Source organism: Bacillus rossius, chromosome 1 (assembly GCF_032445375.1).
Source record: "Bacillus rossius redtenbacheri isolate Brsri chromosome 1, Brsri_v3, whole genome shotgun sequence".
In the NCBI taxonomy this organism is placed as follows: Eukaryota; Metazoa; Arthropoda; class Insecta; order Phasmatodea; family Bacillidae; genus Bacillus; species Bacillus rossius.
In genome coordinates this window covers 74058193-74075988 of record NC_086330.1, presented here as the reverse complement: position 1 = coordinate 74075988, position 17796 = coordinate 74058193, and the positions used below count along the sequence as shown (strand labels likewise).

At 37.9% G+C, this 17796-nt stretch overlaps 1 protein-coding gene across 1 annotated transcript in view; it reads right to left on the bottom strand.

Moving 5' to 3' along the window:
- The window catches only part of LOC134529973 (dorsal root ganglia homeobox protein-like), a 34719-nt gene that overhangs the window by 6327 nt on the left and 10596 nt on the right, over positions 1 to 17796 (bottom strand). The window contains exons 2-3 of the mRNA XM_063364537.1: positions 13559 to 13805; positions 961 to 1150 (exon numbers count right to left, since the gene is read on the bottom strand). Of these exons, the coding sequence (XP_063220607.1) occupies positions 961 to 1150; positions 13559 to 13805 (437 nt within the window). The remainder of the gene's footprint in view (positions 1 to 960; positions 1151 to 13558; positions 13806 to 17796) is intronic.

The following is a 17796-nucleotide window of genomic DNA, read 5'->3' as shown; positions in this document are numbered from 1 at the left end:
GAAATAGAAATAAAGGTCACAGGTAGAGGCACGGTAATTTAGCATATACATATATTTGGTCGCAAGCTGTAATACTGTTGCACCGTGTTCATGACTAGACTGTAGTTATCTGGACACGACGATCTACGACCGTCAGCCACAATGCCCAGCTAGGAGAGAAGAAAGCGAATCATGTAGTGCCCATTAAAGACAACTAAAAGGTCTCACCATAAATTGACCAATGGAAAAGCAAACGTTGTTAGTGCAAACATTGTGCTTTGGATTTTAGCCCGATGTCAAATGAATTCGCGAAATTTGCTCGACTTTAGCTACAGGCTTGCTTGCATCGCAGTGTTTAGCTCGTGTGATTCTTCACCTGGAAGGTCTGTGATGCAAAATAATGATGGCACAAACCGATAACGGTCTTCTGCGCAATAAGCGCACAATTATCCAACAGAATAGTCAAAATCATCTAATGTGAACAATAACCATGTTTTTCAAGATCAGTGTTTTTTTTTTTGGTGACAGGGTGTACTGTAACACTTACAAATTTTAATGATCTATATCATCGGGCGGGTGATTCATTACACACTGAAGGACTATACGAAAATAACAAACCCCGCATACACGCAATGCACCACGGAGGTAAGTGGTCAGAATTTGTGTGTGTCCATTCTTTACTACGTTAATAATTTAAGTCAAAATGAGACTGGCCTCCTTACCCATCGGGATAGCAATAAAATCTTTTTTTTTGTTATAATGTAGTTGAATGCTTATCCCTTCCTGATGTGTTGATGACATCTTTGTTTAATAATACTCACGCAATTATGCCATTTTTACGATTTTTCACAGTGAGTTTCTTTCAAGCTAGTAATAAATATTCTCAGAGTAGTTTTCAGGCTGCTACTGTTGGTTTACGACAGTGACTTCAAGCTTGGAACAGTCGCCCACCTCCGTGCAGGATGCCAACTGATCGCACACCTGGCTGGTGGGTCGAGGTCGCGGGTTCGAGTCCCGGCCGGGTCGCGGCTCTGTGGGCTCGGACTGGCGACCCCGGAGACCCACCCGTGGTGCAGCAGGCGGTAGTCGTCGGCGCAGGCGGGCCCCAGCTTCAGGCTCGTCGCCGTCGCCTCGGGCTCCTGGTGGGCCAGCGGGGAGTGCGCCGACCTGCCTGCGGGCACACACGACCTCAGTGGCGGCTTTGAATATATATATATATATACTGTATAGAAGTCGCGAGTGGATAGGATTTACTCTATGTTTTTCATGAGCGTATGATGAACAGCTTGGGAACTTCACCGCTGCAGTGCGCTGCCGTAACGCCCTGTATCGTCTTAGTTGTTAGTTACACGTTAGAGCGCAGCACTGTCGCCCGCTGTCATTCCCCGCACCCCCCATCTATCATTCACTGCAGCTCAAGGTCGTTCAACGGGAGGGGGAAAGGGTGTTTGAAGAGTTCGACACTTGTCCGCTAGGGACCACCACAAGTCGATGCCCTAGAGATGGTGGCGATTGCGGCGGTGAATTAACCAACTACCTCATAACCGTATTAGAAATTTTAACCTGGGCTGGCGACTGCTATACAGTATATATATTCAAAGGTGGCGGTGACCTCGGTCCCAACACCGTCCTTGCTCGGAGTCGTTGGTGTGTGCGGTCTCCGTCGAGCCAACAGTTGATACTAAAAACCTCCGCCTCCCACCCGGCTGCTATCTAGACAGCAAAACCTTTGTTGGTTGTATGTCAAGCTCAACGCTGATTCCTCGCAGTGTGCAAGATCAAGAGCAACGAACATGTGCAAGTGCAAGTGAATTCACTGATCGACGCCCCGACAATTGTTAAGTACTTCGACACCAACAATTTGTACCGACAAAAATATTGACAACAAATACCGACTGAGAGCATACTCGGTCGCATTATACCAATAGGGTAGGGTGGGGGTATTTGAATCATTTCAACTTTTGACTCAAATTAAGACTTCTATTTAATTATTTTTAGTTAGGCACTGAAATTACAGTGCTTCTATGTGTTCTTAACAAGAATATACAATATAAGATTTGAAAAATGCCATATAACTTTAAACACACCACAAAACAGATTGCCACGTAAATAATCCACTTTTCTGAAAAGGAGGGGTAAATCGGATCAGGAAGTGGGGCTAATTGGATCAGAATTTTCCCCCTAAAAAATTATATTATATCAAAATATAAATGGTTACAGAAATTTAAATATTTACACAACTGTCAAAATGGATTTAAACACTCATGATCATACAATTATGAATTTTGTATGTGTACTTTAATCACATTTTCCACACTTAAATTGTTTTTGTCCACTAGCTCCTACGCAGTGTTCATGATACCAAATGTTGCACTCTTGACATTGTACCCACTCTCCCTTCTTCTGAGATTTGGTGTCATAATACCGGACTCCACAGAAACCACATGGTGTGTTTTCTTCGTCTTCTGAAAATGGGACATCACTTGAGTCACTGGAATCATTACAGATTTTCCTCACATATTTTTTAACCTTTTCTTGTCATGTCGCTGGTGCTTCTGATGTTCGTGATTTTCTTTTATTTATTTTTTCTTCCAACAGCAGTTTTCTCTTTGCTCCTTCCTTCCTTTCCATCATATTTTCGGGTGATGTTAGATGAAGTGAAGTATTCTTTTTGTTGTTAATTTTTCTCTTCTTTGGCGCCATTTTAACTGGAGATGGCAAAACTTCTGAAAATTTGATTTCAGAGCAAGTCAGTTGGTGAGATTGTACGTTTGTACTGGAAGAAATGAGTGTTTCATTTGAAGGTCCTGGATTGGAGGATGAAGGAGTTTCATTTTGTTCAGGGCCAAAAGTTTCTGAAGATAGGAACTTGTGTTCGGGTATTCTGTTAGGATTGTAAGGATACAGTCCAGTGCACTCAAATCCTTTAACTGCATAGCCTACAGTGGCAACCTTCCACCAGGCATTATTATAAATACCACCAAAAAAAAATTTGGTAATCGATGCTGTGGGATTGGTGTGAATGAAGAAAGTAGTTTCTTGGTGATAAAATGTCTTCAAAGTATTTAAGAAAGTTCTGTCGAGTGGTTGTAGTATATGAGTGGTGTGAGGTGGTAGGCAAAGAAGCTCAATTTGATGTTCTGTGCAAAAATTTAGACACCCGATCGAATGGTGGGAGATGTGGCCGTATAGAATAAGCAAACATTTTCCTTTGACACGATTGTTTTCATAATGTTTAAGCCAGGCGATGGACAGATCTTCATTTATGTACCCTGATTCAGACATAGTAACCTAGGTACATGGTGGAAAGCCTTGTTTGTATTCTTCACGCATCCTTTGTCCTTTAAAGATTACAAACGGAGGAATGAAAGCCCCGCTGGCACTACAGCATGCAACTACAGTAACATTCTCGCCTCTTTCCAAACTTGTTAGTGAAGTTACTTCTCTTTTGCCCTTTTCACTGATTATTTTAGCTGGTTTGTTGTTCATAGGGAAACCACTTTCATCAATATTATAAATTTATTGCGGCTGGGCCTGAAACCCATTACTGGTTTGAACTTCTTTCAACAATTCATAAAAATTGACAACTGCCTGCTTATTCATTCCCATTGCTCGTGCTTTTGATAGACCTTCAGGTTTTCTTAGGGCAATGCTATCTTTGTGGCAACTCATGAATCCCATAAACCAGTCTTTACCGGCCATTTTCACTTCGTCACTTTAAGGAACAGTAATATTATTAATTTTTGAAAATTGGAAAACTGCTTTGCGCACATAGATTGGGGTGAGGCCAAAACCACGATTACTCAAAGATTTCAATCTCTCTACAAGATCCTTTTCTTGTGCATCTGAAAGAATTGTTGGATGTCCAATAGCCTTGGGTCTGATGTGGGTAATTTCTTCACCCCTGGCAGCTTTGTCCTTACCATGTGAAACTCGTCGCTGAAGTGTGGTGAATGGAACATTGAAATGATCAGATGCTGCACGTAAACTCAGATGTCCTTGTAGTGTGCTTGCTACGGCCTGATTCATATCTTCTTCTTTCCACTTCAAATACACATCCTTCGATTTATATTTTATCACCATCTGAAAAAAATTGGAAAACAAACAATTTTTTCCAGCTTTTGGTAATATTATGTTACAGGTCAGCATACAGTCTTAGAAAAGCAAGTCTGGACACTATTGGCACTTAGGGTTATTACCAGAAACTAAATCATTTAATAAGGAGGCAAATTTGACAGCGTTTGTAGGTAGGGTCAATGCGAGTATCCATACCAGTTCTAGTAAAGTCATGCTTGCAAGTTAAAATTGGAAGAAAACATTTGCATTTGTTAAGAGTTTTTAATTAATCACTTTATTATTTGATAAAAGCTCTGAATATTGTTTTTAAATTGCTATTAACGAGTCCAAAAGTATCGCACATTAAATTATAGCATGGTAAAAGCAAACACAACTAATTTAATGACTTGCACGTATAAACTAAACCCATTTAAAAATTAAAAACCTTTTTACCCCACATTCATTTTTTACAAATAGCTCTGAATTTTGTTGGAATTATTTTAACCTAAATGTGTGTATTGGGATATTACAAACATCCAAAAATTTATTCACGTAATCCTAGGTCAAAACAGCATCATTAAAACACACAAAACACTGATAGACACACTTCACTCAGCGCAGTTCGCGATGTAGGTAATGTTTTCGAAGAAATGTATAAAATTTGTAGAGCCACAGTGGCTATCTGTAAACTGCTTAAACTCATTCTTCCACGAAAGATAACAAACTGCAGCGCAAACTCGATAAATATGTCGTGCCACGTCCGAACAACGCTGATCCAAATAGCCCCTCTAAAAATGATTCAAATAGCCCCACGTGATTACTCTTCGAAAAGGGCTAGTAGTTCCTCCAAAAATCAACAGATCGCGCAAGTTGTATCATAAGCATGTGTGGAAAGAATGGCGCTGTAACCACTGAAAAGAGAAACTTTGAGGAAATACTTATTTTATCGTCAGACCTTATATTCTGCATAGAGAAAATTACATGAGTATAAAACAAGGGAAAGTACCACTTACCTGTACAGATTCAAATTCAGTTTAGAAGGCTTCTAAATAGCGCAATCATAATAATTCCTCAGAACATATTTCAACATATTCCTTCTAAAACGCAAGCTCGAATGTGACGTTGCTGGTGCATCAGGATCTAGGCCCAGCAGGCCATGAGCTTATTTTGATCCGAATAGCCCCTTGATTCAAATAACCCCACCCTACCCTACATGGGGTGAGATCGTGATTTCAATTTTAAGGGATTTTTACTAAAGTTTCCTTTTATAACATAATGTATCTTATGTTAATTAGGCGCTGAGGCTAATTCTTCAACATGGACATCAATTTCCTATACCGCAGACAGGAACTTCCCAAGTTTGGCATTGGGTTTGTAAACAAATCACTGTGCAGATTAACTGTAAATTGTATACAGCATAAAAAAACACTTATAATAGGGGAGCGAGGGGCTTGTAACAGTTTTCATGAAAACTAATATATCTTGAGATCAATTTATTAAATTGCTACTAAATAAAGATGGATGGATGCTGTAACTCTTCCTCTACCAAATCAAGTAAAAATAATACCATAACTATTGGTCATTATTTTACAATCAATTATTTTCTAGAAGAAGTGCGGTGTTACAACTTACCTCGTGCTTGGGGTAAGTTGTAACGTCTACCGGGGCAAGTAATAACGACAAAAAAACAAAACAACAATAATAACTCTAATCATTTATTCTTTGTTTATTTTTAACAAAATTGACATCTTTCTAAAGTAGGTATTATGTAATTCTAATAAAAAATCAACTTAAATACACTTTTTAAGTAATCAACACCTAAAAAGTAAGTAACTAACAGTTTTATTTAGTTAAACACTACTTGCAATCATCATGACACTTTTAAATCACAGTAAGTAATTAAATTATTTATAGCTAAGGTATGCTTCGTAATTATCTCTTTTTAATATCTATCTACCAAAGTATTGCACTTATATAAGAATCAACATTTTGTAGGTTTCATTATATTTAAATTCAGTCTTCATCTGAGCTACAATTAATACAAATAAAAGATATAGTGTCTCCTGTAACACATCCTACATTTGCCCACCCCTTCCAAATGATACACTCGACCCAATCTTCTTTATTTGAATCTGTGTAAGCTTCACCACATACCAGACAATACCAGCTTTCCGAATACTGCATTTTTTTTTACTAAAACTTCAGCTGTCGCTAACTCGTACACTTCTTGGCTTTGTGTTGCCCGCTCTGGCTTTCTTTTATACACCCTCATTCTAGAAGAAAGGGAAAAAAAAGTAGGTATCTACATCATAACTTGGGGCATGTTGTAACATGTTACAACAAGCCCCGGGATTTTGTTACAACTAACCCCATGGTATGATTTTTAACATTTATCAAGATAACTATTTAAACAATTTAGCAATCTTAAAAACTGTTACACATTATCAGAGATAGATGAATTTGAATGTAAATAAGATATAGAAAGTTTGAAATTAGTCGATAATAATAACGCAAACCAAAATTTTACGACAGTACAATTTTATTTTACCTGGCAAAAATGAAGCGCATGCTTCCACTCACTGCGCCGGCCGGCGGGACACTGGCTATGGGAACATGATGCGGCGCGGTTTATAGGTCAAATCGAGTCAAAGAAATACGCTAATAAAGTTTAAGATCCTAGTGAAAAGAGCCTGTTACTACTTACCCCTGTTACAACAAGCCCCTCGCTCCCCTACCTAACCCTTGGGGATGGGTTGTTAACATGTTTAGTTTACAATATTCGCCTTGTGATAGCATTTTTACGACTCTTCCTAGCAAATTTCTTTCAAAATATTAAACAACTAGCATATAGCATTTATGCAGCTACGGTTTGTTTTGCTAACTTATTGCTATCTAGATGACTTCGACTTCGGAACAGACGCCAACTCCATAGACTAATATCTTTACGATTTTCAGTAGGAGAAATAATTTTATCATAGGTGTAAATATAGGAATATTTCGCGATTTTATTTTGCTCTTCTAATGTGAATCAATTACATTGGCTGTTGGTTTGTTTAAGAAAACAAAATCTGCCAACAAGTTTTAGATAAAGTATTATATATATAAATATATTGTTAGAGATCGCAGTAAATTTGCTGAGATCGCAGTAAATTTGCGGACTTATCAACGAAGAATGCTCCTCAAATAAACTAAGTGTTGCAGATAACTGGATATCGGGGAAACAGCTGTGTGTCTAACTCAGTGTTCCGTGTTCAACAGGGTGAACAGCAGAGCATGTAAGCAAGTAGGGTGTTAAGAGTTCATGTTCAAAGTAAACTCAGTACCCGTAAACTTACGATGTTGTAGGTTAACTAAGATTCCTGGATAATTTGTAACCAGTGGTCTTCGTAATTTCTAGTATTTATAACAGTGTATATGTTCACCTAATCAACATATTCGTCTGAAAGCCAGATCTGTATTAAGGGGGGAGGGGGCAAGGGGCCCGGGCCCTGGGCCACCCGCCAAGAGAGGGTGAATATTACAAAACAGGAAAAATATATGTGTCTTTGCTGTGAAGTGTTTACAATGATAGGGAATATTTAACAAAAATCACCATACATGCTACCTTACTTCTCTAGCTTGATAAGAAATGTAATAATAAAACTTTATATTTTAAATTAGTTAAAATTATTTAAAATCATAACAATTTATTGTATCTACTGACCTGTTCTTCCAACGACATACTAATGCCCATTAAATTTCAATATAATGGGTGATAATTTACACCAGTTATTAAAAATTAAATGTTTAGTATGTATTTACTTCAAAAATACAAATTGCATTATGTTAAAATAATAAATATGATTTTATTTTACTGGTGACCAGGAATATGATTATTTTTCTAGCATGCAGGTTTCATTTTCTAACTTGCTCGTTGGTGGCAGCACAATCAAAAAGTCAGAACAGAACTAGTCTTCTAGTGAGAAGTGATGTTATGAGTTATTATGACAAGTACAATCTCAGTTATGTGTAGTTTACTTGTTTAAAAGTTAATTCTGGTTTTCCCGTTTAATGTTTATCAAGAATCATTTTTCTGGACTTTGTCATATTATACATATTAGTTAAGTGAAAAACTGTTTTGTTATTATAATTAGAATGAATTCATGCTAACAGAGATGTCTTTTCAGTGTAAATATAATCTCAAATGATTTGGAGGGAACTCTCAATATTTATATTATGCAGTTTCATCATTGCCCTGCTTATAGTTAGTCAGGACAATTAAATAAACAGTTAAATAAGTGTTTTTTGCTTATGATTGTATTTTAATTATTTTTTGTATATTTAAGTTAATATTGATAAATATACTTAAATTTTAATATGCTTTGCTAAGAAACTAGCCCTAATGCCTATATTGCTTTTACTAAAACACTGTGCATTTAATTTGTTTGCCCAAGGTATTTGTAGTTTTTTTATTTAAATTAACCGAAAGTAATAGCTTAACCTTTTAAATTTTGTATGGATTGCTAAATTAGTAGCATTTCAAAATGGCGGTCATTTTAAATTCTGAACGTAAATAACTCAAATACGGCCAATGTATAACAATGACCGCCATTTGGTAATTGGAATATTGAATAAAGCTGATTATTTTTATTATTAGATCTTGATGTAAGTAAGTAACATGCCTAGTTTTAATTTATGGGACGTCCCGTACATAAATATTTTAATATTTAAGTTTCCTTCAGGACTTAAAGGGTAGACAAGGTAATTTTGTTATTTTTAGATTACAGAATGGACAATCGTGGAGATAGACACAGACATCGCACAAGAATTTGGGAGTCTGGGGCTTCTAAAATACATAAGGCAAAAGAAGCAACAAACAATGAAATCAGAAGAAAAGAGATGGCAAGGATAATAAAATTGTACCAGTTCTTCACTGTTCAATCAAGACAAGTGTCGGAAAGGAGTGATGACTTTGCAGAACCTGATCAACCTGACAATGCTTCAGTGGAAATGGTTGTTGATCCTGGCAAAGAAAATGCGGAAGTAGTAACGCGTCCAATTGAAGAACACACGGGAAAGGAGGCTGATAAGGGCCCACCAGGGGGCAATGACACTGGACTTTGGCCATCCATTATTTCGGAACAAATGCGGGATTACTGGCTGAAAGGGGGTGTGTCAACAATACAGCACTGTGATGAAAGTTTGGTCATTTCACACTCAGTTCAGCAACCTAGAAAGGACCGCAATATTCCAAGAATTTGCACACTTGGGCTTTTACATCGTCAAAATCATAATGGAGAAGTCCACACGAGGAATTGGTGCATTTTCTCGTATCTTTCCTGAAGGAAGTACACGTCAGAGGTTACTGAGGTGGTACTCCGTGATAGTTGTTGCCTGCAGTCAACTCTGCTACCGGCTCGTGGGCTTGCGATCAGGCACTGGTAATGGCCTCATTTGTAAGCCCAACAATTATGCGCAATCTGAGGCAGTTTTGTCTGAATTATTGACGTCATGAGACAGATATTGTTACTAATTTAGAGTTGTAGACCCATAATTTTACATACAAACATATTCGGGGAGAAATTATGGACATGTTCCATTGCAGAAGAAACGTATGTTATAGTTATAGAGAACCAAGATAGGCAAATAAAAAATGTATTCTAACAATTGAGGCGTTACTATGAAAATTTGGTAACTATCAATTTAGGTCAAGCCTAAGTCTATTTTTTCTGTCAACAACTACAAAAAAATAATATAGGCCTTTACTTATATGAGCCAAATTTTATTTCTGCAGCATAAACGAGAGATATACTCTGCACTTAGGCCTACTGATATCTTAAAAAAAAAAAAATCCATTTAGGCACAGCCTACAGCCGTAGGTAGATTTAGAAATTCCTATTTTTTTCTGAAAAGTTTTGGAAAATTTTATAAACTCCTGGAACATTTTAAGAACTTAATTTACATAACGTCCTATATTTTCGCCAATATTAAAAGAAGATCGATTAAACATTTTCTCATATTCCATGCAGCGAAAATATTTTGAATGTTTTAACTCAATGCATCCAGCAATGATTGTCTTAACGAATTTCACATTATGCTTACGAAGGTAGTTATGCAATTATTTTGATCTTCAAACTATTTTTCATACCTTGCACAATTTGTACAATATTTTTAGACAAATTAAATACGACGAGTTTGATACTAAATAATTTTAAATTTTTTCTTATTTAAAGCCCTGGTTTTACGGTATTATTTCGTTTAGTCAAAAAATGGTTTCAACCGACGATTTTAATTACAGTTTAGGAGTATTACAATAAATTGCAATGTATTTGATAATATAACTATTTTAAAAAGTAATAATTTTTTTCCTTTGTTCTTTTGTTATTTCCGCCCTTTGTTACTTTAAATTTAATTTTGACAAACAATTTCAACAATATTTAAAAAATTTAACAAAATAAATACTAATTCGATGGAGTTCATAGTAGGGTAATTTAATTTATTTTCTTATTTCAAACCAAAGTTTTTTCAACCTCTTACAGTAATAATTAGTATTATCAAAAATTGTTTCAGACTAAAGATGTATATAAAAATTATAAGATTTACAAACAACGTGAACGGACTAAGGGAATTATTAATTTATATTTATTTTAACCCCTCTTCACCCACTCCTTGCATAAATGTTTGGTTGGAACAAAAAAATATTTCAGACAAAAGTTTTATAATATTTATAAATTTTACAACCAGTTTGAACGGATTTGATAGTGTGCTTACTAAGGAAGTATTAATTTTTATTTTTCATTCAACCCCTATTTATTCCAATCCCGTGCAGTGATGTTTGGTCATATGAAAAATTATTTCCGACGAAAGATTTAGATAATAATTTAATGTTTTACAATAAAACAGAACGAATTTAATAGTGTACCTACATGGTTCGGAACTCATAACGTTTTTTTTTTTAATTCTATTCCTTTATTTTTCAACCCTCTGGAACAATGGTTCGTCTTTATAAAATAGTTTCTGACAAAAGTTTTAGATAAAAATTATAAGATTCATAAACAATTATGATTTGATAGTGTACCTACTAAGGGAGTCATGCATTTCCCCCCCCCCCCCCCCCCATAATTTTTCAACCTTTTGCAGCAATGGTTCATCTAATCAAAAACTGTTTTATATAAAGGTTTTAGATAGTATTTATGAGATTAACAAATTTTTTGTACGAATTCGTTATTGTGCCTACAAAGGGAGTTACGTTTGATTGTCATCCAAACCTTGTTTTTTCAACCACTTTTCAATTACGTGTAAAAAATTTTATTCAGACAAAAGATTTTGGAATAACTCCAAAGAGTTATAATACGTTTAAATAATGTGAATTTTTCCATATTACGGGAGTTGCAGCTATTTATCTGTTTAAAAAAAACAGTCTCCATTTATACCTTTAAAGTCATATATTCCCATTAACGAATTGAACCGAGACTTTCTACGACTAAATTTTATGTATCAGTTTGAAAGTGATTTGTGAAAAATTGCGTGTCCATAAAATTGTGATTATAAATATATATATAAACTTGTAATTTAAGATGGTTTTGAGGTCTATGAACCATGAAACGAAAAACTATATAAACATTTTTCGGAAGTCCCACCATGGTAACGGCTGCAATAGGTAGTACTTCTCTGAAATTACCTACAAACAGTTGCATTTAACCAGCATTTTATACAGTACCAGAAGAATACAAGAATCTGGACATTCAACAATGTTTTTATTAATCTCCTGATATGTATAAAACACCAATATATCAAACACACATTAGCGCAAAAAATATATACAATTAAAATCTTAGATTATGTTGATCAATCCCTAATAATGTATCTTTTTAGTTAATTGCAAACTAAATATTTGATGGAAACATCTTTTTGTAATGTTGTTGGCATAGTTAAGTTAACCATTCAATTCTGTCGGTGCAAAATGGCAGAGTGAGGGAATGAGAGAGACTAAATGACAACCCAACAAGAGGGGCGGTGAGACAAATTGAGAGTGGCAGAGAGTGAAGGAGTGAGAGTGGCAGAGTGAAAGAGTGAGAGCGGCAGAGAGTGAAGGAGTGAGAGCGGCAGAGAGTGAAGGAATGAGAGTGGCAGAGAGTGAAAAATTGAGAAAAGCAGAGAGTGAAGGAGAGAGAGCGGCAGAGAGTAATAGAGTAGAGTGGCAGAGAGTGAAGTAGTAAGAGTGGCAGAGTGAAGGAGTGAGAGTGGAAAAGGGAAGGAGTAAGAGTGGAAAAGGGAAGGAGTGAGAGTGGAAAAGGGAAGGAATGGGGGTGGCAGAGAGTGAAGGAGTGAGAGTGACAGAGAGTGAAGGAGTGAGAGCGGCAGAGAGTGAAGAAGTGAGAGCGGCAGAAAGTGAAAGAGTGAGAGCGGCAGAGAATGAAGTAGTGACAGAGGCAGAGAATGAAGGAGTGAGAGCGGCAGAGAATGAAGGAGTGAGAGCGGCAGAGAGTGAAGAAGTGAGAGCGGCAGACAGAGAAGGAGTGAGAGCGGCAGAGAGTGAAGAAGTGAGAGCGGCAGAGAGTGAAGGAGTGAGAGCGGCAGAGAGTGAAGGAGTGAGAGCGGCAGAGAGTGAAGGAGTGAGAGCGGCGGAGAGTAAAGGAGTGCAAGTGGCAGAGTGAAGGAGCGACAGAGGCAGAGAGTGAAGGAGTGAGAGCGGCAGAGAGTGAAGGAGTGAGAGCGGCAGAGAGTGAAGGAGTGCGAGTAGCAGAGTGAAAGAGCGACAGCGTCAGAGAGTGAAGGAGTGAGAGCGGCAGAGAGTGAAGGAGTGAGAGCGGCAGAGAGTGAAGGAATGAGAGTGGCAGAGAGTGAAAAATTGAGAAAAGCAGAGAGTGAAGGAGTGAGAGCGGCAGAGAGTAATAGAGTAGAGTGGCAGAGAGTGAAGGAGTGAAAGTGGCAGAGAGTGAAGTAGTAAGAGTGGCAGAGAGTAAAGGAGTGAGAGCGTCAGAGAGTGAAGGAGTGCGAGTAGCAGAGTGAAAGAGCGACAGCGTCAGAGAGTGAAGGAGTGAGAGCGGCAGAGAGTGAAGGAGTGAGAGCGGCAGAGAGTGAAGGAATGAGAGTGGCAGAGAGTGAAAAATTGAGAAAAGCAGAGAGTGAAGGAGTGAGAGCGGCAGAGAGTAATAGAGTAGAGTGGCAGAGAGTGAAGGAGTGAAAGTGGCAGAGAGTGAAGTAGTAAGAGTGGCAGAGAGTAAAGGAGTGAGAGCGTCAGAGAGTGAAGGAGTGAGAGCGGCAGAGTGAAGGAGTGAGAGCGGCAGACAGAGAAGGAGTGAGAGCGGCAGAGAGTGAAGGAGTGAGAGCGGCAGAGTGATGGAGTGAGAGCGGCAGAGAGTGAAGGAGTGAGAGCGGCAGAGAGCGAAGGAGTGAGAGTGGCAGAGTGAAGGAGTGAGAGCGGCAGACAGTGAAGGAGTGAGAGCGGCAGAGAGTGAAGGAGTGAGAGCGGCAGAGAGTGAAGGAGTGAGAGCGGCACAGAGTGAAGGAGTGAGAGCGGCAGAGTGAAGGAGAGACCCACCCAGCAGGAGGGGCGGCGCACCCAGCCCCAGGCAGCGCATCCTCCACGCGTCCTGCAGCAGCTGGAGCCGCGCCTGCTTGCGCCACTTGGCGCGCCGGTTCTGGAACCACACCTGCACGCGCGCCTCGGACAGGCTGATGCGCAGTGCCACCTCCTCGCGCAGAAACACGTCCGGGTAGTGCGTCTTCTGGAACAGCGACTCCAGCTCCTGCAGCTGCTGCGGCGTGAAGGTGGTGCGGTTCCTCCTCTGCAACACGCGACCACACCCTCGCTGGTGCTGCAGCCACAATCCTAGCAGACTATTGGACTGTGGGCAGTTCTGGAGCTAGCGAGGCTTACATGGTGGAGTCAACTACGAATGTTGGAGGGTGAACTACCGGAGGGTGCTGGGTGGAATGGAATACCTCCCAGTTCTATTTTAATGCAGTTTGGTATCAAAGCTATTGAGTGGATTTTTGGTTTTCATTTCAGTGATGTCATGGGAAAAAGGGGAGGGGGGGTTGTCGATCACCTACATCGCTCCTTCCACAGGACACCACTGCCTTAGCGCCTTCAAACAGTTCCTGCAGCACTTGAAACTTTTGTGAACTTGTGGTTTGGACTGTCCTGCAGACATATAGCCTAATTCTGTCACTGGTGTTGGAGTTTAGTAAATGCTACCTTGTAAATCTGTTGACGAACTGAGCTTTTGCATTTCTCTGCTCATTTTTCTTAGCTGACTCGTCACGGCACGAGCAGCCTAACAAGCACGACGGAATACAGGTCAGAGTTTCCTCTGTAAAGGTCACTCCTTGCCAAAGATACCGCAGGAATACACATAAATATTTCAGGAATGACGTAACAAGCCTTCATGGTCGATGGAGAAGGCTGCCAGCATCATTTTGGGATCGGGAACCCTGTTCCGGAACTGCCTCCGTCGACGGTTAGGCAGGGTTAATAAATGACGCAAGTGACGCAACTTCAGTACAACGAAACACGCAGTCACCGCAAGAAAATCGCGGTCGTTTATAAAGCTAAAGACGCATGAGATAACCAGCCTCACAATTTGTAATTGTATAAAAGTAAAAAATAAATTTCTTCCCCCGGGTCCTTATTGATAATTCATTTTTAACTTCAAATCATATTAAATTTTCAGTAATTAATTTTGAAAGTGTTATTCTCTTTCACTGTAAGTAAGGTTAACTAGTGAAAAACAACATAATGGCCGTCTAGCACATAACTTCTGCATCTTAGAAAGTTTTCGGAACACTACAATTGGAATACGGAGGGCGAAAACAAGCTGAAACACAAGAAGTTGAAAACTGGTCGATGCTTACATTGCGCTTTCGCGTCTTGCATAGTTTATAAACGGGCATTTGAACGTTTTTGAACGTTATTGCGTTTTCCATTTCTTGCGTAGTTTATAAACTTGGCCTTACAACCAAAACAGCGTTGGAATGCGTTTGAGTGCAATACGACGACTTGCTAGTCTGTGTGAACTGACGTAGTACTGATGTACTACTGCGTACATGACGGGCCCGACATGGAGACCACAGTACACAACAGTTGTTCAAAAGTTACGTTCTCCAAACTCGAAGCAGGCATGATAACGTCGCAAGACGATATCTTGCACCTGAGGGAAATATCGCTGGCATCTTCTGGATGCTGTCACATGAAGCTAGAAATCGTGCCACAAACTGCTCTTTCGTTTTCACGTGAATGTTGTAGAGGAGGTCATTGGCATGAACCAATAGGTTTTTATCCCAAGGGATATTTAACCGATGATTAGCGTTCCAGTATGTTAGTTAACCATATAACTATCAATTGCAGATAAATAAACTGCGATAGTTAAAAATATATATTTTAGACTGTTTCAATATTGTAGATGACCACAATTAATAACTCAAATTATTTACAAATAATATTATTTTCCTATAACTTCAAAAATATTTTTTACACTTGTATGAAATAATTGTGATATGATTTCTCTTTATTTTAAATTATTCACGCAGATAAATGTTTTTGTAAACTATTAGATAAGTAGCCAAAGAATGGAAAATCTTAATCATATACGTAACCAAAAGCGAGTAAAATTTAAATAAGTTTTCAGTTGAGGAAACCTTAGGGTATTTAACCATTGCGTTATATAACAAATTTTATGTTTCTTTCTATCAGCTATGACCATTCCATTCACCAATATCCTTGATCTGTTGGGTTGTGTGTTACCGGCTCTAATATATTTGCTGTTGACGAGATGTTGGACAAAACAAAGTTTTATGGCGGCCATAAAAGTCTTTAATTATTGAACGGCATGAAGTACGGTGCGATGCATCTGCAACCAAGCACTCACCCGCAGCGCAAGAAATAAACTCGGGAGGGCATTTCGTCCACACGTTTACTGACGCCAGACCCTATCCCGGCCTGCGATGGCAGTGGAGTGGAGGTGATAGCTTCTTGCCCCGAGCGAATAAAGCTGACCTAGCCTTCATGCTCTTCTCGGGTCAGGTATGGGAGATGAGATCAAGTGCGGCCTTGCAGGCGCTCAATAACGTCCTCCGTGAAAGGAAAAGAAATGTCGATCTTCGCCGGTGTAACGCTGACCACTTACCTTTGCGCAGCATCGCGCGCTACACGGGGCCACGGCAGTGAAGTCAGGCGGTTGGATTTTAAATGATTACACGAACACGGTATTGCTGGTCCACGCAGGTGGTCGTAGAAAAAAAAGGGGGTGCGTGTACTTATGTACGCGCGTGAGAAGTTATACTTCTTTGGCATCAATAAAAAATAGTTTTTAATTGCTGCAAATAATTAAGTGCAATAAAATAATTAAAGGGCTGGAAAAAGATAGTCAACACAGTCAATAAAATTCAGTTTAAATTTGAAAAATTCAATAAATAAAATTTACGAGAATAATAACTATATGACATAATTTGTACTAAATATTATAATATTCTTAATTTTAAATAGTATTTATTGATTATTTAATATATTAAACAAAAATAAATAAATTTAATAATAAAATCAAATTTTTTTTAAGTTTATTCATTTTTTAAATATTTATTATTTTCTTAATTTAATATTCACTTTTCATTTTTATCAAAAAGGTTTTCATTAAATTTGTTCAATTATTTTTATAAATACTTATTATTTATTCAATTTAATAATAAATATTAAAAATTAATATTTTAATTTGATGTTCGAATTTAATTTTTATCACAATTATTTTATTAAATGTTTTATTAAATTTATTTGTTTATTTTGTAAATATTAAATAACCAATAACAAATATTTAACATTAATAATTTAATAATATTTGGTATTAATTATATTAAATAATAATACTTTAATTTATATCAATAAAAAATACATACGGATAGTTAACCTCAATTATATTGGAGCACTTGAAAAAGTATAAAGGCGCAATTTTTTTTACTAATATTTACGAATAGTTAATAATATTAATCAAAATATTCAATTTAAATCACTACTGAATATAATTTATTAGCACATATATAATTCGCACTTGTATGAAACTAAAATATGTGTTGTGAATGTAGAAACTAGAAACATGTGGATAAAAATTATAAATATGAAAACAGTGATCAGAGGCGACGAGCGTGCCAACATACGCGACTAATAGAGGTTCTATTTCTATTTTGTTGGTAGCTTTTTTTTCGAGACTTGATGAGCGGTTTAGCGGGCAGATTCAACCTGTTAATTCTGTGTTACAGTGATGCGCGCGCATCTTAAAATTTCACTCTCATAGTTTTTTTCATAACGCGCCTAAAGAAGTTTAACTTCAAAATAAGTTAAATAAACTCTCCTACCGAGTTTTGAACTACGAACCTTCAGCATAATGACCGCGCAGTATAACCACTTTTTTTCAATTTTTTTAATTATATTTATATATTTTTGTTTCTAAATTTCTTTTTTTTTTTAAAGATGATTGTCACACCGGCAAGTTTGACAGTCACCAATGTGCCAATCATAAACCCCCCCCCCCCCCCGCCCTAATGTTATTTTATGTAACCCCGCGTCGTTATGAAATTGTAATTGTAGTTGTAGGTGCATGGGTAAGCGCCAAGGAGACGATAAGGACAACACAAATTACAACCATGTCTTACCCGGGATTCGAACCCAGAGCCCCCGCACCATATCCCGGTGCGTTGCCGACTACGCTACGGAGGCCGACACTACTGCTCTGACAGAAGGTTACGAGGAAAGGTGTATTACATTTGACGTAATACCAAAATAATGTG